The sequence below is a fragment of the Apium graveolens genome, chromosome 4 (assembly GCF_009905375.1).
Source record: "Apium graveolens cultivar Ventura chromosome 4, ASM990537v1, whole genome shotgun sequence".
NCBI classification, from domain to species: Eukaryota; Viridiplantae; Streptophyta; class Magnoliopsida; order Apiales; family Apiaceae; genus Apium; species Apium graveolens.
Window position 1 is genome coordinate 311,127,905 of NC_133650.1, and position 26,314 is coordinate 311,154,218.

Sequence of the window (26,314 nt, forward strand, 5' to 3'; positions counted from 1 at the left end):
TACTCTTAACAGTTTTAACTCGAGACTGAACACGGTGGAGCGTCGAAAGACGAGGAGAGGTCGTCGTTTCCCCCGTCACGGTCATGCCTTGGGAAAAGTCCCTGTAGTCGAAGGAGATACCCAGGGGAGCGGGGAAAACCCGCGAATCACCCCGCGGCGCTTGGAGTACTCTGATGATGTAGAGCCTATTGTGGAGCTTGCGGATGAAGACACTGATGGCAGAGAAAGGCCTCGTCTGGGTAACCAGGTAGTGCCACACCCACATAGGTCTGGGCGTACGATGGACGAGCGTCATCGTGCGGAGAACACTCAAAACCAAGATGAGGGAGGAAGGGATCTTTCAGCCTTGAAAAGGAGGCTTGGCATAAGGTTGGAGGACGACGATTTGAGGATGTTGCTGGTAGAATGGCAAAAAGAAGGAAACGCCGGAGAAGCGAGGCCCCGTGACACGACGCGTGTGCCCCCCGCATTCCAAAGGGATGACGGGGCGTGGTACCGTGAGCACGAGCGTGCCCCTCCGCGAGGAAGGCCCGGGAATTACTACCGGGGATATCAGAAGAATGGACGGGGAAGAATGAGATATCAATACGGAAGAGCCCCTTACAATGGCAGGAGAGGTGGAGCACACTCCGCTGGAGAAGCCCCCGCCGTTATCCCCGTAGCTTCCCACAGCGTTACTGGTAATGGGTCTGGGGTGCGTCCTCATGACCAGGACGGCGGGCGAATTCAAGTGAGAATGCAGAACAATGATGAAATTCCGCGACGCGGTCAAGATGAACCTCGCGTACGGGAAAATATTCAGAACCAAAATGATAACATGCCACCGCCTCAGCCTCAGGGTGAAGGGCGGCGAGATCCTCCGCCACACCCGGGGGGTAATCAAGGGGAATTTCAGCAAGTCGCAGAGCAAGCCCAGCAGCCTAATGTTCAAACCATTCCTGGGGTAGGGACGTTTAATGTGAACGACCTCAAGAGGTTGCTCAACCATCTTGAGGGAGGAAGAGTAACGGCGACTGCGCAAGCTCCTTCTCCTTTTGCTTCCGTCGTGAGGGAGGCGCAATTGCCCGCTGGATACAGAAACACAACCAACGACGTGCGTTTTTATGGGAATTCTGATCCTGTGGAATTCCTGGGGCGTTGTAATATTGAAATGGACGTGTATCAAGTACCTGATTTGGCTCGATGTCGGCTCCTGGCCGCCACTTTTAGAGAAGGCGCTCAGCAGTGGTTCCAAAAACTTGGTTCAGGTGTGATTTCATCCTGGGAACAGATGAAAACTTTATTTTTGACACAATTCCAAGCCGCGGTGAAGTATACACCACCTGTTACTACGCTGGCTAATGTGAAACAAAAGGAAGGAGAAAGTTTGACTTCGTATTTCAAGAGGTTTAATGCAGAATCTACTCTTGTAAGGGGTGCAACTGATGAAACATTGAAAATATTGCTTATAGCTGGGTTACGTATGGGGACGGATTTCTGGAAGCACCTACAAGGGAAGGACCCAGTGTCGCTTGCTGATGTGCTTACACAGGCGGAGTCGTTCAAAGCAATCGAGCAGTCGCTAGCAGAAACAAAAAAGAATGACAATACCTATAACTCCAAGGGGCGATCCAAGAGAAGGGACATATCCTTGAGCCCAGATTATCGGCGAAACGCCAGAAGCCCTAACAGGGTAAATGTTGTGAGCTCGCGGAGAGAATGGAGCTCACCATCGAACTACGAGAGAAGAGTCAGCAATTATACACCGCTGGCAGCGTCCATTGATCATATCTTCGAGGTAAATAAGGATAGAGGAATCTTCAAGAAGCCCGACCATCTAACTTCATGGCAGAGCAGAGACAAGAAGAAGTATTGTGACTACCATGAGTCTACTGGTCATGACACCCATGAGTGTCGTCACTTGCGGGATGAGATTGAGGAATTGATCAAGGCGGGATACCTAGGAGAATGGATTGACAAGGTGAAGCGACGCAGAGGACTTGATGACAAGGGTAAGGATGAAAAACAGCCTCCGCGGGCGGAGGATGTTGAAAAAACAACAGAGGTCAAGTTTCAGAGGGCTGACAGTATCAGGACAATTTTTGGAGGACACCCTTTTGTTGGTGATAGTAATCGAGCACTAGAGAAAAACGCGAGAGAAGTACGACATCCACCGCTCACCAACATCCACAGCTTGGAAGATAGACCCCCGAAGGTCTTTAAGGGAGAGTCCGCTGATATTACGTTCAAGGAAAAAGAATCTAGGTGGATGCATCATCCTCACAACGATGCGTTGGTGATTACCATGCTTATTGAGGCAATGAACGTACATCGAGTCTTCTTGGATAATGGAAGTTCTACAAATATCTTGTACTACAACACCTACAAAAAGCTGGGTTTCCCAAATAGTGACATGTATTTCGAAGATGCGCACGTCTATGGCTTTATTGGGGAAGCAGTGAGAGTTATGGGTTCTGTCAGGCTTCCCGTCACGCTCGGGGAAGAAGCTTTGTCGGTTACCCAAATGATAGATTTCAAGGTGCTAGATCAGGATTCCGCGCACAATGTGCTGGTCGGCAGACCTTGGTTGCGAGCGTTCAGGGTGATAACCTCGATACACCACTTGATAATAAAGTTCCCAACGCCAAACGGAGTTGGCAGTCTGAGAGGGTCACAGTATGAGTCACGCGACTGCTATCACAAGGTTGTCAAGGAATTTCGTAGAAGAAGGTATGAAGGGAAAGGTCTCCCATTTGAGGATGTAGAAAATATTCATACAAAACCAAGTGGAGAGATCAATGCCCACTATTTCGTTGAAAGCCCCGGAAAGGAAGAAACCAATGCCTCTGGGAACTCTTTTTTGATGCGGGGACGTGTTTCGAGGATCCGTAGCGTGGAGGAAGTGGTGGTGAACCATACCGAGGCGATCATACAGAAAGAAGTTAACGGGGAAAAGTTGGAAGGAAGAAGTGAGATTTTGCAAGGTCTCGGGAATAACTTCAAGGTGGATGCTCCTCAAAAGAAGGACGTGCCCTTGAATGAAATTGAGGTTGAAGCTCCTCCAAACGAGGACGCGCCCTCAGATGCGAAAGTGGAAGTCGAAGACCCACGAGACTTTGATTTCGATTTGGATCCCAGGATCCCTATGCCCGCCGAAAAGACGGGATCGGCCGAAGACACAATATCTATTCCAGTCGATAAAAATGATCCGAGCAGGGTTTTGAAAGTGGGATCCCAGTTGGATGATGAGATGAGAGGAAGTCTTGCCCGCTTTCTAATTGCAAATCTTGATGTCTTCGCATGGAGTCATTCAGATATCATAGGAATCGACCCGGAAGTAATGTGTCACCGTTTGAATATCCTCCCGAATTGCAAGGGCATACGTCAGAAATGCCGCCCAGTAAGTGGAGAAAGGGCGATAGCATTAAAAGAAGAAGTAGACCGGTTGTTGGAGGTGGGGTTGATCAAAGAGTCTTTCTACCCCGAATGGCTTGCAAATCCAGTACTGGTGAAGAAACCGAATGGGAAGTGGAGGACATGTGTGGATTTCACAGATTTAAATAAGGCATGTCCAAAGGACAGCTTTCCGCTGCCAAGAATCGATTAGCTGGTTGACGCAACGGCGGGGCATGCGTTGCTGAGTTTTATGGATGCATACTCCGGTTACAATCAAATTCCGATGTATGGCCCCGATCAGGAATATACATCCTTCATTATTGACAGGGGGTTATACTGTTATATAGGAATGCCGTTTGGATTGATTAATGTTGGCGCGACCTACCAGCGGTTAGTAAATATAATGTTCAAGGATCAAATCGGGAGAACTATGGAAGTGTATGTGGATGATATGCTGGTAAAGTCCGAAGTGGCGAGTGACCACATCAAGCACCTGATGGAGATGTTTAACATTCTAAGGAGGTTTCGTATGAAATTAAATCCACAGAAATGTGTGTTCGGCGTGGAGTCGGGCAAGTTTCTCGGGTTCATTGTCAACCACAGGGGAATTGAAGCCAACCCCGCAAAGATCAAGGCATTGATGGATATGAAGTCACCCACCAATGTGAAACAAGTGCAGAGTTTGACTGGGAGAATCGCTGCGTTAAATCGATTTGTTTCCAAGTCGTCCGATAGATGCAAGGAATTTTTCAAGGCGATTAAATTAGCTGGGAAAGACTTTGTATGGGCGTCAGAATGTGAAGAGGCTTTCAAAAGAATCAAGGAGCAACTGGGAAACCCTCCTATATTGTCAAAGCCGTTGGATGGGGAATCTCTAATACTGTACCTCGCAGTGTCTGAGTATTCGATTAGTGCAGTTCTGGTAAGAGAAGAAGATGGGCAGCAATCACCAGTGTACTACGTGAGCAAGCGGTTACACGACGCTGAAACTCGCTACACAAGCATGGAGAAACTGGTCTACGCCCTGATTCTTGCATCAAGAAAATTGCGGCCGTATTTTCAGGCCCATAGGATTGAAGTTCGTACAGCGTACCCGCTGCGATAGGTCTTGCATAAACCAGAGTCATCAGGAAGAATGCTGAAATGGGCTGTGGAGTTGGGACAGTTTAATTTGTAATATGCGCCCCGAATAGCGATAAAAGGGCAAGCCTTAGCCGACTTCTTGTTGGAATTTGATTCTGAAATTGATGATAAAGCTTTGGTAATATTACATCCACCTCATGCCGAGGAGTCTTTGGAGGAGCTTCCACATCTTTGGTGGATCTTGCATGTGGATGGGGCGGTTAACAATGGAGGAGCAGGTGCGGGTATAGTACTTGTGTCTCGGGAAGGCCACCATCTGATGAGCGCCATTCATTTCAAGTTTTATGCGACCAATAATGATGCGGAGTATGAGGCGCTGATTAATGGCCTGAAAATCGCTTTGGAAATGGGGGTGCGGAACTTAATTGCAAGAAGTGACTCAGAGTTGGTAGTGAATCAGGTGAACGGGGGATTTCAAGCGCGAGGCCCGCGAACAGAATTATACTTAAGATGTACACAGCGCCTGATTGGAATGTTCAAAGAAGTTAGATTGGAATGTGTTCCGCGGGAGAAGAACAGTAATGCGGATGCTCTGGCAAAAATGGGGTCGCAACAAGAGGCTGCGTTGTTAGGATCCATCCCCCTTGAAATCCAGGAGGTTCCTAGTATCCCAGAGATAGAAACTATGCAAGTGGATGAGGCTCCCAAGGAAACATGGATGACGCCCATTCTAGCTTACATTCGTAAGGGAATACTCCCTGAGGATAAGTTTAAGGCTCGCCGACTCCGCTATCAGGCTGCAAGATATGTGATATACGACGACGTCCTATACAAGAGAGGGTTCAACCAACCTCTGCTTAGGTGTGTTGAAGAAGAAGAAGGAAATTACATCCTAAGAGAAGTACATGAAGGAATCTGTGGCAATCACTCGAGGGTAGCTCGTTGGCAATGAAAGTTTTGTGCCAGGGATATTATTGGCCCACAATGAAAGAAGATGCTACGAATTTTGTCAAGGCATGTGATCGCTGCCAGCGCTTTGCAAACTACTCGTCTATGCCGGCGACACTCTTGACGCCTATGGCAAGCCCGTGGTCGTTCTCCATGTGGGGAATTGATCTTATTGGAGAATTGCCGAAAGCTAAAGTAGACGTCAAGTATGCAGTGGTTGCGGTCGATTACTTTACTAAATGGGCGGAAGCTATGCCACTGGCTACTATCACCGTAAATAAAATCAGGGATTTTGTGTTCAACTCAATCGTATGTAGGTTCGGAATCCCTTACAAGCTTGTCTCCGACAATGGAAAGCAGTTTGATAGCAAGGAATTGCGACAACTATGTGAGGAGTTGAAAATCAAGAAGGAGTTTGCGGCGGTCTATCATCCTCAAAGCAATAGACAAACAGAAGCTGTTAACAAAATAATAAAGCATACCCTCAAAACCAAGCTGGAGGAACGCAAAGGGAATTGGCCTGAAGAACTCCCGAAGGTGATGTGGTCATACAACACTACGCCACGATCTACTACGGGAGAAACGCCGTTTATGCTGACTTACGGCTCCGAAGCTATGGTCCCCGTGGAAGTTGGATCGGGATCACTTCGCAGAGATTGTTACAGAAAAGAAGATGCTGAGGTTAATCAAAGGCTTCATTTAGATCTCTTAGAGGAGACGAGGGAAAATTCTCAGCTAAGGCTAGCGGCATATCAACAACGCGCCGCAAGGTATTATAACAAGAAGGTAAAAGGACAATTGCTGAAGGTGGGAGATTTGGTACTTAGGAAAGTGATGCCCAATACAAAGAACCCCCGATATGGAGTGTTTGGAGCTAATTGGGAAGGACCATACAGAATAAAGTCCATCCTGTGGAAGGGGACTTATCACCTTGAAGATATGGAAGGGAAGCTAGTTCCGCGAGCTTGGAATGCGGAACATCTCCGAAAGTATTACCAGTAAGGCGCGGCTTTGGCCCCTTACATATTTCTTTTATTATTTTGGGTTATGCCCGGATTATAGGCTAGAATTAAATAAATTCCTCCTAGCCTAGGGGGTAGTGCATGTACTACTTACCTTGGAACTAGTTGAAGGGCCAATTTTTAGAAATAATTTCCCCACAGAGCATAGTAGCCGTGGGACTGGTGCACTTTTGACACCAGAGCGCATTATAAATAAAATTTTGAAACTTTCCAAAAGGATATTTGCTCAGTTTTCTTGGTTACATGACGCGTCCTAAACGTAGGGCGCGCCCTAAGCTAGGGTTTTATATGAATGATAACTGAAGTAGTGGTTGTCAAAAGGAACAATGAAACTCAAATAAAATGTACTATTTTCAAGGATGCGCCCAAGTTATCTTGGTTGATACTCCTTTAGACTGAATGTTACTGTAATATTGACAACATAATTGAAAAAGAAAAAGTCCTTGTTAAGGACGCGTCCTGCTTGAAGGATGATGTATTTTGGATCAAAGGTGAGGCGCGTCAAAACCATAGGACGCGCCCACTTGAGCCTTGTGCCTTGATTAAATACACAGGTATAACATGATGCTATTCTCGTATGTTTTGCAAACAAAAATATTCATTAAATAAATAAAAGACGCGTCCAGTCAAGGAGGACGCGCCCAGGATGGTTACTTGCTTAACTGGTGATAGTCAAAATAGACGTGTCCTAAGACTAGGACGCGTCCATGTGAATGGCAAAATAGGATGCTAAGTAAAAATATGCATAGATAAGGCGAAGAGGTTTTTATAAAAAAGTGCAGACAAATGAAGTTCAAACATGGATACTACAACTTGCAAGGCTTCAAGGGGCCCGCACCCTTAAAATAGTTCAAGTACATAGAAGATAAAGGACGCGTCCTAAGTAGGAGGCGCGTCCTGTGGCTTGTCTTGGTCTTCTGCAGGGGGAGGCTGAGTCTGAAGTGGAGCAGGATCAGGGGACGCGTCCTCTTCCTCTAAGCCCAGAAAAATCCTCTTGTTCTTGATGGAGTCCGCGGCCCTGACCCTGAAATCATTTACCCATATCTGGGTATCTGCATCAAACTTTGAGAATGTATACTCTGGGTCGTTGGCAATGAACCCAGAGCACCATTCTTCAAACCCAGCCTGGAAGCCGTGTTGGTAAACTAGCTTCTTTTCCTCTGTCCATCCATGCAGCCTATCATCATTTAGGGTGTCAAGCTCCAGCTGCATAGTGGAATTCAGTGCAATGACACTGTCCATTTGCTTCTCTATGGAGGAGACATTGCCTTCCAACACAGCTTTTTCCGTCTCCAGACGCGTCCTCTCCCCCTCCAGACGTTTGATCTCAGCATCTTTTTCTGCAACAAGCAGGGTAATGTATCTCTCCAGAGATTTAACTTTATCTTCGGCCTGGCTCTTTGCAGTGTCTGTAGCAGCAAGACGCGCCCTGAGCCTGGCGGCCATATTAACACTCTGCCTGGCATGTAGGTGAAGCTCAGCTGCAGCCCTCACAATGGCCTCCTCTGTTTGCTGCTCTATTCTAAAAGTCCAACCTCTGACTTCATCCTCTGTGAAATCCCCAACAGAGGACGCGCCCAGGTATCTGAGAACAAAAGACTGGTCATCAGGAACTACTTTTTGACGCTTCGAGGGCGCGTCATCCACCTTCTCGGGAATGTCAAACACGGTAGTGTCGATTATCTTTGGCGGAGGAGAAGGAGTTGCAACAGGAGGTGGGGTTTTTGCCTTTGGATCAACCTTTGTAGGGGGCAGTTTTTTGGCCCTTAGCTTTTTGGAGGCCCCAATTGCGAATCCTTTGGGAAGAGAGGCCATATCTGCGATATAAACATGAAAAGTGATTAGTTATGTACCAGAAGACGCGTCTTGAGAGTAAGACGCGTCCATATTATGATGCTACATGCATGAAAAGATGGCAATCAAAATAAGTGTGTAAAGATATAACAAGGAAAGTGAAAGACATGAGTAATGCATAAGTGTGTCATGCAATGAATGACGCGCCCTGTACATATAGCGCGCCCTGCCTAGGGACATTAGCTATGACAGATTATGGAAAAACATAAGCCGTGGGAATATAAAACAGGCAGGACGCGCCCTTAGCAGATGTATGTGCGTGAAATATTTTTGATTTTTATGAAGGTTGACATTTTTCAAATGGGGAGCTATGATGAGTTATGGGAAAATCATAAGTCATAGGTATATAGTACAAATCCTAAATAATAAAAAAAAACAGGACGCGTCTTGTGAGCGAGACGTGCCCAACTCGAAAACGCGTATGTGTGCATCTGTAAAACTTATGTAAGTTAATACTTTTGAATGGGGAGATACTCGTGTAGCTGTGGACGCGCCCAACATTTATGACGCGTCCTCCCTCACTTAAACTTACCTTGTTCTAAGTCGAATTACTTACTAATATCGATTTCGATCACCTCCGCGGCACTAAGGCCCCTGGTTTTTTCCGAGGTTGTAAGAACGGGTTTGCCGTTATGAAATTCACGGAACTTGCAGATAGAGCCAACCCGGGATGATAGCGCGCCCACTAGTTTGAGGTTGTCTTCTGTAATCATGTCCTTGAGGTTAAAATGTTTCTCTGCATACTGGAGTACCTTGTCTGCCCTCTTTTTCCTTTTCCCTGATAGTTCCTTCTGGACTCTTTTGTCTAGAGATAAAGGATAGTAAGAACTTGTTAAAGAAAAAGGGAGGACGCGCCATTTCAAGAGGACGCGTCCAGTGTATGAAAACATGTTTTGCGAGTCACTTACTTGGTTCTAGGTTGAAACGTACATGGGATCTCTTGACGTCATAGATATAGAAGAAGGGTTCTTTCCAATCCCTTTCATGGCTGATCTTGCCCTCATTAAATCCCTTGTTGTTCAGCCACTTGTTGACAACGAAGAAGTGATAACCAGGGATTGATTTTCTTATGCTGAAAAAGAAGCTGAATTCCTTCATAGAGGGCGCGCCTAGTCTGAGGTTGTGGTACATCATGTACAAAGCCCAAGCCAGTTTGTATGAGTTTGGAGACAGTTGGATCGGAGCAACGTCACACCACTTCAGGATCTTCTTAATGTATGGGTGCAAGGGCGCGCTCACGCCTAAAGAAATCAATTTCGGTGTAAGCACCATTCTGGGGATCCTTTGGTTCCCGATGTTGAAGATGTGTGGTCTCATGGTCCGAAGAGGGCGCGCCCAGATGCCTTCCATGTCATAGTATTTCATGTGCCACTGGATTTCCAGGTCAGTCGCAGTAGAATCAAGGGCTACGCATGCCAGCTTACCTTCTCTCTTCCTTCTGGCATTTTTCTCTGTTTCAGTTAGGGTACAAAACCTGGTCCAGTTACAATCTACTTCTACATCTGAAGGTTCCCAATGCTCTAGGGGAGAATCAGACTTCTGAGGAGATACGGGGTATGTCTCAGGGTCAGGAACCCTTCTTTCGAACTCACTTACGCTGTGAGGGGACGCGTCCCCAGAATGAGTCGCGTCCTGAGAAGTTGACGTGTCCTGTGTATTTGACGCGTCCATATCTGAAACAGATGTTCCTCTGGGCTTTTGGCTTGTAGTAGGCATAATTTCGTCGTCCGTCCAATCTTCGATGGCTGCCCTGGTATGGAGAACTGGGGTTCTTTGCCTTTTAACTCCCTTTTTTCCATTCTTGTGTTTATGGGAACATGGTCCATTGAATCGGAGCTGGAATCAGACATTATTGAGTTTTTTGATTTAAGGGAACCAAAGACGCGTCTTTCTGCTCTAAGGAAGGAATTCGTCCTGTGGATTTCGGGAAAGTTGGGTTTAAAAGAGATCAGGTGTGGGGAATAGATTCCAATACGTTTGTTGAGAGCCTTAAACAGGTGAAATGGTGAGGAAGAAGATGCGCCCTCCGGCTACAAAATAAGGAATAAACATTTGAGGATGCGTCCAAAAAAAAAAAAGATGGTGGATGAATGAACCATAAGGAAGATGCTAGTGATATTTGAGGACGCGTCCTAAGAACCTATCGTATGAAATTCACTATCAACACGCGTCCTAGTAGGGTGTTGCCCTTATATGACCTTTAGTTAAAACGACTTAAAACATATGCCTTTAAAAAAGGAAAATAAGACGTGCCTTGACTGGAAGACGCGTCCTACGTGGTTATGATGCGGAGGAATATTAATTGACTGTTAACAATTTGGGGGAAATATGATAAAATCCTAGAAACATGTAGTTGCGAGATCAGGGAAGCTAAACATGTTATATTTGCCTATACATACATATATACATACAAACGAACATGAAGAGCAGTTGATATGAACATGAAGTATACGAACGGTTTCTTGCTTATTCAAACCAATGTATTTGGCCAAATAAAGAAGTAAGAGGAGATTTGTGTACCTTTTGAGTTGAGGAGTGGGTTGAGCTAAAGAAATCAGGAAATGGCCGGCTAAATCGCCGGGGTTTCGAGCTCAAAGTTTAGAGGCGACGGTGATGGTGGTTTTCTGAGAAGATGAAGGATGAAAGTGACGGTTACGCCTCTGGGTATTTATAGGGGAAGATATAGCTGACGTGGAGGACAGCTGTATGTTGCGAGTACAGAGCAAAGGCAAGACGCGTCATCTGCTTTAGACGCGTCCTGTGAACCAAATTTCATTGCTTGGATTGTAGGATAAAAATTCCAATTTTATTTTTAACTGCAAGTGGAATTTGGGGGGTAGTTGTTATATCCGAAATTTGGCATTGAGTTGATTCGGGTCAAATACGGATTACATACGGTCAAACCCGATATTGCGTTATGGAAGGATAGGACGCGTCCTAACACATAGGACGCGCGTATATTTAAGTTTGTGCCTTATATTTTGGTAGTAGCAAGTTTGGATATGGACGCGCCCACATTTGGTTGACGCGTCAGCATTAGGAATATTACCTGGCAAATATGATCGTGGTAAGGAAAGAGGTAGGACGCGCTTGTCCCCACTAGGACGCATCCTGTGGCTTTACATGTTATGAGGAATGATTGATGAGGAAGCAGGGTTGGATTTATGAAGGTTAAGACGCGCCCAAAGGGTAGGACGCGTCCTGTTTTGGTCTATATACTTTTGATGAGTTTAGGGCAGAGCTTGCATGGGGAAGAGCGATGGAGGATTATTTTCACTAACGTATTTGTTGCAGGTACTCTTTGAAGAATTCCCTCCTTGAGACGGTAAAGGAGGGGGGGGATGTCCGTGAAAAGCTTGAAGGCCTCCAGGGGTATGCCTGATGATTGAAGGTCTCCTCCTGTATTCAACGAGTGTCCTCATTGGGGATGCGGGGTTAACTTTGGTGTGTGCTTTGGGAACTCTGTTCTTGTATTTAACGGGTGTCCTCGTTGGAGAACTTTGGAGTCATCCTGCACTTTGCACCCAAGAGCTTGGGATCACCTGTCCTGCTATCTGGTGGGTTATCCTCATTCGGGGGACAGGGACGCGTCTGGCACTTGGGGTGAACCGTGGCTATACCTGCGTTCGTAAATCAAGGGAGATAGCTGTAGCGGAGTGTTATCCTTGCGCAGGGAGATGCATTATCCGTGAAGTCCTGTGATTACGGACGAGTCTTGGGCCTTCGCGGTTGGGCCTCATAGTTGGACATTCCTAAAGCTAGCGGAAGACGGATATTGGATGGGTTTCTACTGGACTTAGGAATAAGAAGTCTAAACCCATCAGACTTCTTGTTCTGCGAGAACTACGTCAGGCTTGATCCCTATATAAAGGGTACGTAGGCACATTGAGAGGGTAAGAAGTTGAGAGCTGATAAGAGAGCCACCACTTACTCTGATCAATCTCAGCCTAAAACAACCACAATCAATCACACACCGCTTAAGTTTCCGGCAAAGAACCACCGTCACAGATCTTAGTTCCGGCGAGAAACCTCAATCTTTGTTGTTACCAGATTCCTCCGTCAACAACTTGTAACCACTTTACATTAAACATTGGACTTACCCGTAGATTATGTTTGTTCTCGGGAATTTTAATCTTCGGATAATTTAGTGTAGTTATATATTGGCTTGATACTCCCAAGTACGTCATAACTTAGAATGATTGGTTAGTTTTTTTTTACATGAATTCATGTGAGCAAGGACCGAGCCAGAAATCGGTGATTGGGGTGGCTGAATTTTTTTCTGAATAACTAATATATATTTTTTATTTTTTATATATTAAATAAATTAATAAATAATATTTTTTAACAACTTTGATGTAGATAATATGCTTGAATTCGTATATCTAAATTCATAATTATTGTAAACATCATTAATTTTAGTACTATATTCATAAAATTTATATAGTTTTGAGGGGGCTAAAATTAAAAATAATTTTTTTTACTACTAAAAATATAAATATATAAAATTTTTTCATAAATTTTAATACTAATTTCACGATTATATCGGAGTTTGGGATGGCGGCCGCACTCGCCGGCCACCCCCGCCTCAATCCCTGCATGTGAGGTATTGTTGTAATTAAATAATTTATTTAAAAGATTACAACTCTTCCATCAAAATATACTATACACTCAAATAAGTCTCCTAAATAGGCAATTAAATCTTAAATATTTATAATTTATTTTTGTTAGAAAGAATTAATAAATTAAACATGACATTCAAAAATTTAAAGGGTTATAATTGTTTTTCTATATGTGATATCATGAAACAAAAATGGTTCAGGAAAAAATTATATAATGCCCATTTGGGAAATCTTAAAATAAGTAACTTATAACTTAAATTGAATAAATGACTCATAAGTGGTAATTATTTATAAGTTATATAAATGTTTAGATAATTTTACTTATAAGTCAGATTTTTTAATTTAAATGAACTAAAATAAATAATTTTTAAATATAATTATCTTAATTCATGAATTTTAAATTGAATTAATATTTTAAAACATATTTTTTTAAACTAAATTTAATAAAAAAAATCAAAAAGTCAAAATAAGTTGAGAAAAAGTAAATCTTTGTTAACATTCAACTTATCAGTTTATAAGTTATAAATTCAAATTATAAATTCGATCAACAAACACCCCTGATAAATTGTTATTGACTTACTAATATCAACTTATAACTTATAAGTTATAAATTCTACTTATAAATTGGATCGACCGGATTGACAAAAGCTGCTCACCACTACCAAACAGGCCCATAAAATCAGTGACCACATAACTGCACATAGAGATGCATAAAAGGGCCCGCCCGATTCGGTCAAAACCCGGTCAAGTCTAGCCCGGTCAAGCCTGTCCCGGTTAAAGCCCGGCCCGGGCTTCGGGCCTTGACGGGCCCTATATTTTTAGGCAAAGCCCGGCCCGGCCCAGTCCGGTTAAAAGCCCGAAAAAACCCGGTTATAATATGATTATTCTAATATATTTTCTTATATATTTATAAATTCACATTTATTATAAATATAAATAATACTTTAAACACATATATATTTACATATTTGTGATTAGTAATATTATTTATATACTTCGTTGCATAAATAATGAAAGAATATATAATAAGTACGCTGTATATATTTGGATATCATTGTTATCATAACAATGATAAAACGTATTATTCTATAAACATGTTTATTTTTTGCCGAATTTAAATGTTTTCAACGAAATAATATTTTCATAAAATATTACATGTAAACTAATACATTTTTACGATAATCTAGTTGCTAACATCTGCATTCTTCGGAATCTCTAATAATACTCGATCCGATTTAAATTAGAAAAAAACCCGGCCCGACCAGGCTCGAAAAAAGCCCGATTAGGCCCGCCTCGAGGGCCCAAACGGGTTCTGACATTTTCGGAAAGCCGGGGCCGGCCGGTGAAAGTCAAAACCCGAAAAACCCGACCCGCCGGGCCTTTTGTGCATCTCTAACTGCACATGAAGCAGCATATTTTATTACAGAAAAATCATAATTCACAGGATAAATCTGTATAGTAAAAAGTACTAGGTAAAAAGATATCCGAATGTAGTACAGAAATTGCAAAGGCTTACAATACCAGTACAGACAGTTGACCTCTAGTTTAAAAAGTTAAGTACACTACACAATGAAGTACATTTTACGTAGTACAGTACAAACTGCATTCCATAGACTCTAAGCTACTATGTTGTTTGAGTTCTTCGATTGTATATGTTCACAATAATTTATCCCCCCCCCCTCTTCCCGCAGAACATAAATCCTGGACCCCCTTGAAAATCTTAATATAATACATATCATAAAATTATCCAAGCGAAATATTATACATATTGTTTCATCATTTACATGTAGTACCAAAAACTCCAAAGATTCCAACCAGAACTTCTGGGACAACTAAAGATCCCTACCCTTTTGGAGCCATTCTGCATTCTGTTGCAGAGCCAACGCTTTTAGCGTTGGATGCCGACAGTAATAGTTGTAGGTCCAACCTGAAGTACTTTCTTAATCCAGCGACAACAAGTTCTTGAACATACTTGAATAAATGCAGACGAAGATGCTAGGTGCTGTGTTGATGACATTCCAGATGAACATACTTGAATAAATGCAGACAGAGATGCTAGGTGCTGTGTTGATGACATTCCAGATGCTACCACACGCACCAACCACAGCCAAAAAAACCTACTTGTGAACAAATGAGGCTTATGAATCAATGTGCATTAACAACAAACAAAATGCAATCTAATTAATTTCATATGTTTAAACTTAATCCAGTCAAGATTCTAATGTCAGAACTAATCTCAGAATTTTACTCTGGCACGGAAGTTTGTACAGAAAAATCATCCAAGAAATAGAATTCCTAAACGTTCTTTCAGTATAAGTCACAGAGTGATAAAAGTTTAATGTACACAGAATGGTACAGTAAAAATAAAACTTTTCTGATCATTAGCAATGAGTTGCAAGCTTTGATGGATGTATTCATAGAATGAGAGGGTAATATCAATATGCTAATACCAAATGCCTCTTGGTCTAGCATCGCTCCCTTAATGAAAGGTCGAGTATTCAAACCTAAGAAAAAGGATATGCTAAAGAATGACTGTGAACAACTCATCACACTAAAACAAAAACAAATAATGAAAGATATGAAAGTCGTCGCCAAATAAAAAAATAAAATAATGTGCTACATAAACATTCTGAGCTCACATAGCTAGTGTGCATGTTCATTGCCAGTAAAAGTATTAGCTTATGTCAGTAATAAAGTTGACATCTCATTAGGTGCATAAATAATATACAGATAACTATTAAAAAGATAATGATCAGAGTAAACTGCCGCAAGAATGTCAAAATCATATTGCTGACATCCAGCTTTTAGTCATACTAATTTTAATTCAAAGAATGTGATTAATAAATCAAATAATGGAAACAAATTGATAAACATTCAGGAATCTCTCCAAGTTCCTAATCATTAATACTTAACGTATAACTGTAAGGCTGTAACGTCATCTAACAGCCTGTGGAAAGAGGTTAGTGGGGAAGAGAATATAGATTGTTTATTATTAGACCTATAACAACTATTTTTTTCAAATAGTATGAACAAATGTATTGATAGAAATACACAATTGCATTTATGTCAGTAGTCTAAAAAACCAAATTAAGTAAAAGGTTTGAACAATCAGGGAAAGACACATAATATATAATAATCCCTCCATTCTAATAAAATGATCTCTGGTGTATTTAGTGCAATTCATTAGCAAAATTTAAATTGAGATGTATATAAATTTTATCAGTCCGTTGAGCAGAAAAATTGCAACCAGGAATAAATTTTGCTAATTTGCAAAGTTGATGTATGCATGTCAGAATAAAGATTTCTTGAGAACATGTTTATTGAACAAACAAATGGTAATAGTTGAACAAAGGAAATAAAAAACAGTACCTGCATCAACAGCATCACAGGTGCAATGTAAGCAAATTTGTAGGACACAAAGTTGCGAGAATCACAAGCAATAGTTTTTTGGTCCATTAGAAGAGCTTTCCTAATTCAAGGATTAAAAGCTGTTGATCAGTTACTTTAACAAAAGCAAACACGAAGATGCTAGGTGCTGCGTTCATGACATTCCAGATTCTTCCACTTACATGTACCAAATATTATTCTTCCTAATGCACCAGTGAGACATATGAACCAGCATGCAAAAATACCAGAAAAAATGCCATCAAATTTAGCTACAAAAATAACTTCCTCCAGCAAGAATTCTAATTTTAGAAATTTAATCTAGCAGAGAAATCATTTAATTCAATCATTAGGTAGATAGTAGCAGTTAAATAATGGGGCGACGACAAAAGCCATTTCGAACAAAGTTAGAAGTAATTTTCATTGTAAAAACATGAAGGTTGTGAAGGCATAAGTCATAGGGTAATACAAAAATTAAATGTAAACATAATGGTCAGGTACAGAAAAAACTTTTCTGATTTTATTGATTCAGGCAGCAAGCTTAAATGGATCTGTTCATGGAATGAGAGGGTAAATATGCTCAAACCAAATACCTCTTGGTCTAGTGGTATCTCTCCCGCTCCCGAAACGGGAGGTTGAGTTTTAAAACATAAAACAAAAGGATATGATAATGCCTACAACAAAAATACCTTGTGCCTATATAATGACTTTTAAAACCCATCACGCTGAAACAAAAACAAAAAAAATGATATGAAAGTCGTTGGCTAATAGAAAATTAAGACAATGTGCTACCTAAATATTATGAGCTCATATAGCTGTTGTGCATGTCCATTGCTGGTGAAGTTTTTTGCTCTTGATAGTCCCTAGATAAAGTTGACATCTCATTAGGTGCACTGCTTTTCTGATATACAAAAATAACTACCAAAGATTTAATGATTAAATAAAAATGCGGCAACAATGTCATAATCATATCAGCTCAGTCAAACAAGCAAATTGATAACAACGTTCAAAGTTCTCCATGAGTTCCTAATCATTAATACTTTACCTATAATGCTGTAAAACTCATCAAACATCCTGTATTCATAGAATGAGAGGGTAATATCAATATGCTAATACCAAATTCCTATTGGTCTAGCGATATATCTCTCGCTCCCTTTATGGAAGGTCGAGTATTCAAACCTAAGAAAAAGGTTATGCTAAAGATTGACTGTGAACAACTCATCACACTAAAACAAAAACAAATAATGAAAGATATGAAAGTCGTCGCCAAATAAAAAATTAAAATAATGTGCTACATAAACATTATGAGCTCACATAGCTAGTGTGCATGTTCATTGCTAGTGAAAGTATTAGCTTATGTCAGTAATAAAGTTGACATCTCATTAGGTGCATAATTATTTACAGATAACTATTAAAAAGATAATGATCAAAGTAAACTGCCGCAAGAATGTCAAAATCATATTGCTGACATCCAGCTTTTAGTCATACTAATTTCAAATTCAAAGAATGTGATTAATTAATCAAATAATGGAAACAAATTGATAAACGTTCAAGAATCTCTCCAAGTTCCTAATCATTAATACTTAACGTGTAACTGTAAAGCTGTAACGTCATCTAACAGCCCGTGGAAAGAGGTTAGCGGGGAAGAGAATATAGATTGTTTATTATTAGACCTATAACAACTATTTTTTTCAAATACTATGAACAAATGTATTGAAAGACAAACACAATTGCATTTATGTCAGAAGTCTAAAAATTCATATTAAGTAAAAGGTTTGAACAATAAGGGAAAGACACATAATATATAATAATCCCTCCATTCTAATAAAATGATATCTGGTGTATTTAGTGCAATTCATTAGCAAAATTTAAATTGAGATGTATAAAAATTTCATCAGTCTGTTGAGTAGAAAAATTGCAACCAGGAATAACTTTTGCTAATTTGCAAAGTTGATGTATGCATGTCAGAATAAAGATTTCTTGAGAACATTTTTATTAAAAACTCCAACAAATGGTACTAGTTGAACAAAGGAAATAAAAAACAGTACCTGCATCAACACTGCAACAATAGCATCACAGGTGCAATGTAAGCAAAATTTGTAGGCCACAAAGTTGCGAGCTATGTTACTCTGACTCGGGTACGGACAAACTCGGGTACGGAGTGTCGGACATGACAAATATCCAAGTGTCGGACTTTAGAAGTCTAAAAATTGGGGACACGGGGACACTGTCCTATTTTTGGACACGGGTACGGGGACACAGCATATTTTACTAATAAACAAGTATGTTAAGTCAGACATCTAAGAATAAAGTAACAACATAACTTAGATTAAAGTTAATTTTCTAAAGGACTTTAAGAATTTGGGATCCTCAACTTTTATCTCATTATAGCTTCTTTCATTCTTCTTACATATTTATTTTGAATATTAAGTGTGACTAATATTTGCTCAATAAATTGGTCAAAGTGTCCATGTTTCAGTCAAAGGATCCGACAGGGAATAAGTGTCGTGTCCGAGTGTCCAAGTGACCGACACGGGTACGGAAATCTAAACAGAAGAGTCGGAGTAACTTAGGTTGCGAGAATCACAAGCAATAGTTTTTTGGTCCAATCAGAAGAGCTTTCCTAATTCAAGGATTACAAGTTGTTGATCAGTTACTTTAACAAAAGCAAACACGAAGATGCTAGGTGCTGCGTTCATGACATTCCAGATTCTTCCACTTACACGTACCACAAATTATTTTTCCTAATGTACAAGTGAGGCATATGAACCAGCATGCAAAAACACCAGAAAAAATGCCATCAAATTAGCTACAGAAATAACTTCCTCCAGCAAGAATTCTAATTTCACAAATTTAATCTAGCAGAAAAATCTAATTCAATCATCAGGTAGATAGCAGCAGTTAAATAATGGGGTGACGACAAAAGCCATTTCGAACAAATTTAGAAGTTTTCATTGTAAAAACATGAAGGTTGTGAAGGCATAAGTCATAGGGTAATAAAAAAAATTAAATGTAAACATAATGGTCAGGTACAGAAAAAACTTTTCTGATTTTATTGATTCAGGCAACAAGCTTAAATGGATCTGTTCATGCAATGAGAGGGTAAATATGCTCAAACCAAATTCCTCTTGGTCTAGTGGTATCTCTCCCACTCCCGAAATGGGAGATTGAGTTTTAAAACATAAAACAAAAGGTTATGCCAATGCCTACAAGAAAAATACCTTGTGCCTATATAATGACTTTTAAAACCCATCACGCTGAAATAAAAACAAAAAATGATATGAAAGTCGTTGGCTAATAGAAAATTAAGAAAATGTGCTACCTAAATATTATGAGCTCATATAGCCGGTGTGCATGTCCATTGCTGGTGAAGTTATTTGCTCTTGATATTCCCTAGATAAAGTTGACATCTCATTAGGTGCACTGCTTTTCTGATATACAAAAATAACTATCAAAGATTTAATGATTAAATAAAAATGCGGCAAGAATGTCATAATCATATTGCTGACATCCACAGCTCAGTCAAACAAGCAAATTGATAACAACGTTCAAAGTTCTCCATGAGTTCCTAATCATTAATACTTTACCTATAATGCTGTAAAACTCATCAAACATCCTGTAAAGCCTAATGAAAGCTTTCCTACTCCAAGGATTACAAGCTGTTGAACAGCTACTTCAATCAATGCAAACAAGAAGATGGTAGGTGCTGTGTTGATTACATTCTAGATGCTACCACTTGCGCCGAACACGGCAAAAAATACCAACTTGTGTAAAAATGAGGCATATGCAGTTGGAGAAAAAAATGAGGCATACGCACCAATGTGCATAAACATCAGACATACTGCCATCCAATTAGCTACCAAGAAATTAAATTCATCTAGTCAAAATTCTAATATCAGAATTTTAATCGTGCAAAGATATCACTTTAATTAATCATACAGTACATGGCGGCAGTTAATAGAGCGGTGACGACAAAAGCCATTTAGAACAAACTTTGAAGTAATTTCTTATGTAAAAACATAAAGTTTGTTCAAAAAAATTCCTCCAGGAAATATAATTCCCAAAAGTTCATTTGGCAGTAGTCATAGGGTAATAAGAAGTTTAATGTAGTACACATAACGGTCAGGCACAATACAAATAAAACTATACTAATCTAATATTTTATTAAGCAATAGGTAACAAGCATTCATGGATCTATTCATAGAATGAGAGGGTAAATATGTTAATACCAAATGACACTTGGTGAAGCGTATCTCTCTTACTCCATTTATGGGAGGTCAAGTTTCCAACTTAAAGAAAAAGGATACAATAATGCTTACACCATAATTACCCTTTACGTCAATAGAATGACTTTCAGCAACCCACTAAACAAAAACACATTATTCGATAACTTATGATGTAAAAGTTGCCACTCGCCACATAATAGAAAATTAGAATTATGTGGTACGTAAACTATATGGGCTCATATAACTGTAGTGCATGTTCATTGCTAGTGAGATTATTTGCTCTTGACAATCCCTACAAACTTGACATCTCATTAGGTGCACTGTTTCCCCGACAAAACACACATACAACTATCAAAGAGATAATGTTTAAAGTAAATTGCGGCAAGAATTTTGTAATCATATTGCTGACATCCATTGCTTAGTTATACTAATATTAAAATGCTATAATAAATCAAACAATGGAAACAGAGTGATACGAAGGTTCAAGGTTCTCCGTAAGTTCGTAATCATTACTACTTTACCTGTAAAGCTGTAATGGTCATCTAACAGCCTGTGAAAAGGGGTTGGGGGAAGAGGATATAAAATTGTTTATTCTAGACCCATAACAACTATTTTATTAAAACAAAATTAACAACTATTTTGATAGCAATCACAATTACCAATTATACCAGAATATAAAAAAAATAGTGAAAGATTTGAATAATCAGGAAAGACATATACTATAAAACCCGCTCTGTTCCAAGAAAATGATCGCATACATATGTAGTACAATTTATTCGAATATCTTTAAATTGAGATGTATGATAATTTTATCGGTCTGAGAAACGGAAAAATTGCAATCAAAAATAAATTTTGTTTATTTGTAAATTTGATATATGCATGTCATAAATCAAGATTTCAGGAAAACATATTTAATGACAACTTAAACAAATGGTACTAGTTGAACAGAGGGAATGAAAATGGTAGTTGCATCAACACGACAGCAATAGCATCACTGGCAGGTGCAATGTAAGCAAATGTTGTTAGTATTCTACCAATTTTCTTATTTTTATTGTTGTCCTACATCAAAGTGGTATCAAGAGGTTAGCTTTTTACATCGATTACTTAATTGGTGAGAGATCAAGGGTTTTGCAAAAAAAAGTTGTTCATCAGCACTATTCACCGAGACTATTCACGTTACTATTCATCTTGAAAAAAGCCATACATGTTCTTGATGATATGACGGTAACCGCCTCTAGAATTTAGGGGGATCTTAAGAGTAGACTTGCTATAGTTGATGACTTTGTAGTAAATGGGGTGGAGAAAAAGTGCCAAGAGAACCTAGAAATAGTAGACACCAGAAGGATATAAAATCACATATTGAACATGTAATGGTTAAAGAAAATCAAATAGTTAAACCTCCTAAGATGCAGTATTTTAACATAACAAGAGAAGAGGCAGTGAAGACATTTTTTAGGATTTTAACATTAAGAAGGTAGAGGTAGAGGAGGCGTCTAAACTTAAAGAAGGAAGTTTTGAAGGAGAACGTCATCATAGTGGAACATATTGAATATTTAGGCGTTGACAATATAGAATCAAAACATACTGTTCTTTTGATGTTGCGTTTGAAGACATTGTTCATGGGTTTGAAATTTGAGCCTTCGAGTTCAGCATCATACTTATATTTCTATAACAAATAGCCACCAGCAACCATCAAAAGCATTGTTCCTCACACATCATACTACACCGGTGAATCAGCCTACATCACCCATTAAATCTTTACCCTATTATTTTCTCTCAGAATTTACATCAAACACTTGGCAAACGTATACAATAAATCTCCATCTGATCTCTGTTCCAGCCCACTTATTTCAACACCGTAGCCCTGGCCTCATTTTGACATTCCTGCCTATATGAAAACCATAGATCTGCGAACTTGGTGCCTCTTTTTACCCTGATGGTCTTGGTCTTCTCCTCAGTTACTATACCTCTAGCTCTTTCAGTTTTTGCCTAAGATTTTCGCCTAAGATAAGGGCTACATACAGTTCTCGCTACCGTGACCTAGCAGCGCTTCCCTCGCCAAATAGCATATCTCTTGTTTGTATTCTCATTTAGCCGAGAGTGTTTGCATTAAGGTAGTAAATTTTGAAAGCTGCAGAAGTTAATGCAATACTCAAAGAACATATTCAAGAATAATAGAAGAAGAATGCAAAGTTTAAACTCTCAACCGATGAGTTAAAAGAGCATATTAGTACTATGATTAGGCAAGGAAAGTCATGAAGAATAATATGAATCAATTACTTGGTCGTGAATGAGAAAAAGAGCCGCCTAAACAACAAAGGATTCCCACAAATGAGCCTTTGGATCAAGTTAGAGGTTCCTGAATTTAATGGAGATACTCGTGAGATGTTTTCCTTAATTGGATACATAGTAAGGAAAGTTTCTTTCATTGGCACAACATGAGTGATTCAGGAAAAACTTATTTTGGTGAGGCTAAACTACGAGGTACAACTCGCATGTGGTGGGAACAATCATCGTGTTGCTAGAGGAGAAATATTGTTGTCGAACGAGAAGAAAGCTTCCCACATCATTTTTTGCCGGCTAACGACATGCAACAAAATTATATCAGGTTCATCCAATTGAGACAAGATGATCTTCTGTGGCTGATTATACTAGTAAGTTTTATCACTTTTCCACTCGTTTAGATTTCAATCTTGATGAAAGTAGCTTAGTTAGCATGTATGTTTGGCAATCTTTATAACTCTCTTACTGATATAATGCAAACTGCTCAATAAATTGAAAAAGAGTTGTTTAGTAATTTCAGGGAAAATCTTGTCTCGAGTTATAAGCCGCCTGGCCCATTCAGTGGCCCGTTTAGTGTTATTCAGAAACGAGTTTCGCCACCGCCCCAGAATTCGTATAACAAAATCAACAAAGCTCAGCCTTAAAAGGATCTTAAATGCTTAAACTGCAACGGGACATGTCATAATTATTTTGAGTGTCCTCCAAGAACGCCAAACCTAGGGAAAAGAGCAACAATTGTTGAAAAGGAAGAAGAATGCCCTCCAAATGGTTATAACGAAAACAAAGAGTGATGAGTTGAAAAATTGTCTTGGAGCTTTACATTCATCACCCTTTGCAACAACACCAAACTTGTCCGAGCACATGAACGTCAACGGATATTCATATTTCAGAATAGAGCTACATGTTTTGGTAAAATTTTCTCTGTGATCGTTGGCACTGGTATTTGTGCGAATGTGGTATCTAGTGATGTAGTTCAACGGTTGGGTTCAAAGGTGGAGCCTCATCTTCAGCCTTATGACATTGCATGGGTTGATAATAGAAAGCTGCTAGAAGAATTCTAGAATTATTTAATTATATTAATAATGATTTATTAAATTAAAAATATCAATCTTTTAGAGTTCTATTCATATTAGGGAATATTGTTAGGATTCTTATAAATACGGATTGATTATTGTAATCAAATCAGGGTTCATTTGGCAAATCTGAATTAATTTTCCTAAAACAATAAAAGTTCTAAACGAATCAAATATCGGAATCATTAAAATGAAAACTAAATAAGTCATTTGGTATATCCGAATCATAGTATTACCCGAATGGTTTAAAAAAACTAAATGAACAAAATTTAATTATCATAATATTTATGATTTATTTTTATTACATTTATTTAACATAATATGATTTGTTCAAAAAATTAAATCAACTTGTTTAAACAATTATATTAGATGTCAAATATTATACAATTATATCTAAAAAATATAATTATCACTAAACATGTTATAATAATTCTAAAATTCTACAACAAACGGGAGATCATAATCATATAAAAAGATTACAACACTAGAATAAAAGCATTTAAAAATGATATGAATGGCACAATAACTCGCTCAATAATTTCCTACCGGTGTTGAATGAAAGTAATTATCAAGTAGTGTATGAGCTATTAGGTTTAGATAAGGTCATTATCAAATTTGTTTCAAGACATGTGAAAATAATCTAGTTTCTCACTTGAATGGCCTATACAGCCTTTGTTTAATATGCGACAACTTCCTTGGCAACCCCTATCGGAGATGCTCTAAATAACCAATAAGTACATATAGAAGTGCAAATTAAAGGGTATAAATTCATACAGCATAGTCTTCTTCAGTGCTGACAATCCATGTATTTGATATGGTAGAAAAAAATGAAAGGAGAAAGTGAGGGGGGGACGTACGTACCCAAAACAAGGCAGATCACCGGTTTTCATCTTCATCTATGATAACCAAAGAGGCCGCCTATTCAACTTAACCGGAGGAATTCACGAGAGACGAGAAGGAAAAGACTACAAACTGCTTGTAGATAATAAGCCCAAATACTGGATTTTTGTTTACACTACAACTCTCTTTTTGTCTGAGAAGTGAGAACTGAGAAATCAACCAAAATGTAGCCATCTCACTAATTCTTTTTTTTTCAAAATATCACTTTTTTGAAAAAGGGGTAAAAACTCTTTTTTTTTATTATAAATAACCCAAGACCATGTAGTGTTGCCATAGTTTATGATTTATTTTTTTAATTATTTTTTGCTTGGTATGGCGTCTCATTTTGAGGTTTGAAAATATTATTTAATATTACGGTTTTAATATTTATTTTTAAATTAAATTTTTTAAATTTAATGATGTACTCTAATTTAATAAATTTTAATTTTATAGGGTTCAATAGTTCCCTTTTGTGTTTTAAAAATATTGAAAAATTGAATAAAAGATACATTTAATTTAACAATTTTTAAAATTTTAGAGTTGAATAATCCACTTTTGGGTTTTAAAAATATTTAAAATTAAAACTAAATAATTTAATAATGAATTCTAAATTAAATAATTTATTTTTTTAGAATTCAACAATTTCTTATTTGGGTTTAAAAATATTTTTATAAATAAATAATATGTGTAAAACGCTAAATGGACCAAAATACTACTTGATACAGACGTTTTGCACATTTTAAATTTTTTAAAAAAAGAAGTAAAAAGTTTATAAATCTACACGATGTAGTGTTTTGGGCATTTTACCTAAATATTACACGATATAGTATTTTGATGTGATATTTTTTACCATTATTTCCGGAAGTTACATTTTGGATCATTTTTCACCCTATTGAGGACCACCACACCTGAGAATGAGGGCATCCTCGGGCCGACCTTGATTTTTGATCAACATATTTATTGAATAAATAGTAATATATATATATATAAAAACTAAAGTCTTTTTAATAAATATGTTGGGTATATGTATTTACGGTATAAATCTTTTAATCATTTCTAATACATTAATTTATTTGGAGTAGAATATGATTTAACTAATATAATTTATTTTTAATTATAAATATATTTAAATTCGAATTGTTAATTAAAATATTATATATTTAAATAAAAACATATTTGCATATCATTATTTATTAAATTATTTTTATTAAATTAGCATTAACAATATCTAAAGTTTTTTTGATAAAAAATATTGAAAACCCCGATTACACACGGGATTCCTATTCCCCGTTTGGGGTGGGAATTGGTAATCGCCATAATCTCCTTTATGGGATCGGGGTGGGTTCACGGAGTGGGTCGGGTTGACGGGTCGGGGTGGGGATAACACTCCCCGATCTCGATATAAATTGTTGGGGCTGGCCTGTAGGTCGAGAATGATTTAACGAACAACTTTTAATATTCCATTATATTATTACTAAATCATATTCCATTCTATTATTACTAAATCAGATTCTCAGTTTATTTTATTTTTATTATCTTTTTTTTGAAAAAAAACAGAATTAATTCAA

The 26,314-nt window shown here is 38.7% G+C and overlaps 1 protein-coding gene across 25 annotated transcripts; it reads right to left on the reverse strand.

The window, feature by feature from the left end:
* Positions 1 to 14,619: 14,619 nt before the first annotated feature.
* LOC141721756 (uncharacterized) lies at positions 14,620 to 24,949 on the reverse strand. 25 transcript variants are annotated; one of them, XM_074524828.1, is made up of 7 exons: positions 24,729 to 24,944; positions 22,792 to 22,870; positions 22,097 to 22,642; positions 17,078 to 17,148; positions 16,477 to 16,491; positions 16,271 to 16,370; positions 14,620 to 15,018 (listed from the first exon to the last, which is right to left on the reverse strand). In XM_074524828.1, exons 3-7 carry the CDS (start codon positions 22,130 to 22,132, stop codon positions 14,842 to 14,844), a joined length of 399 nt encoding a protein of 132 aa, XP_074380929.1. In that variant the 5' UTR covers positions 22,133 to 22,642; positions 22,792 to 22,870; positions 24,729 to 24,944; the 3' UTR covers positions 14,620 to 14,841. The 25 variants fall into 25 exon arrangements, 8 of the variants coding, with proteins under 8 accessions (XP_074380929.1, XP_074380928.1, XP_074380935.1 ...); XR_012574858.1 differs by lacking the exons at positions 22,097 to 22,642; positions 22,792 to 22,870 and adding an exon at positions 19,608 to 19,678 and having other exon boundaries at positions 24,729 to 24,949; XR_012574850.1 differs by lacking the exons at positions 16,477 to 16,491; positions 22,792 to 22,870 and adding an exon at positions 19,608 to 19,678 and having other exon boundaries at positions 24,729 to 24,949.
* Positions 24,950 to 26,314: the final 1,365 nt, after the last annotated feature.

Excerpts from the sequence above, each read along its gene's own strand:
- LOC141721756 (XM_074524826.1), bottom strand. The coding sequence starts at position 24,763 with ATGAAGATGAAAACCGGTGATCTGCCTTGTTTTGGGTAC. Across the intron at positions 17,149-24,724 it reads ATCTGCCTTGTTTTGGGTAC|GGACTATCAAGAGCAAAAAA; the intron begins GTACGTCCCCCC and ends AACTTTATCTAG. Across the intron at positions 15,019-16,270 it reads CTGTGATGCTGTTGATGCAG|GTTTTTTTGGCTGTGGTTGG; the intron begins GTACTGTTTTTT and ends GTTCACAAGTAG.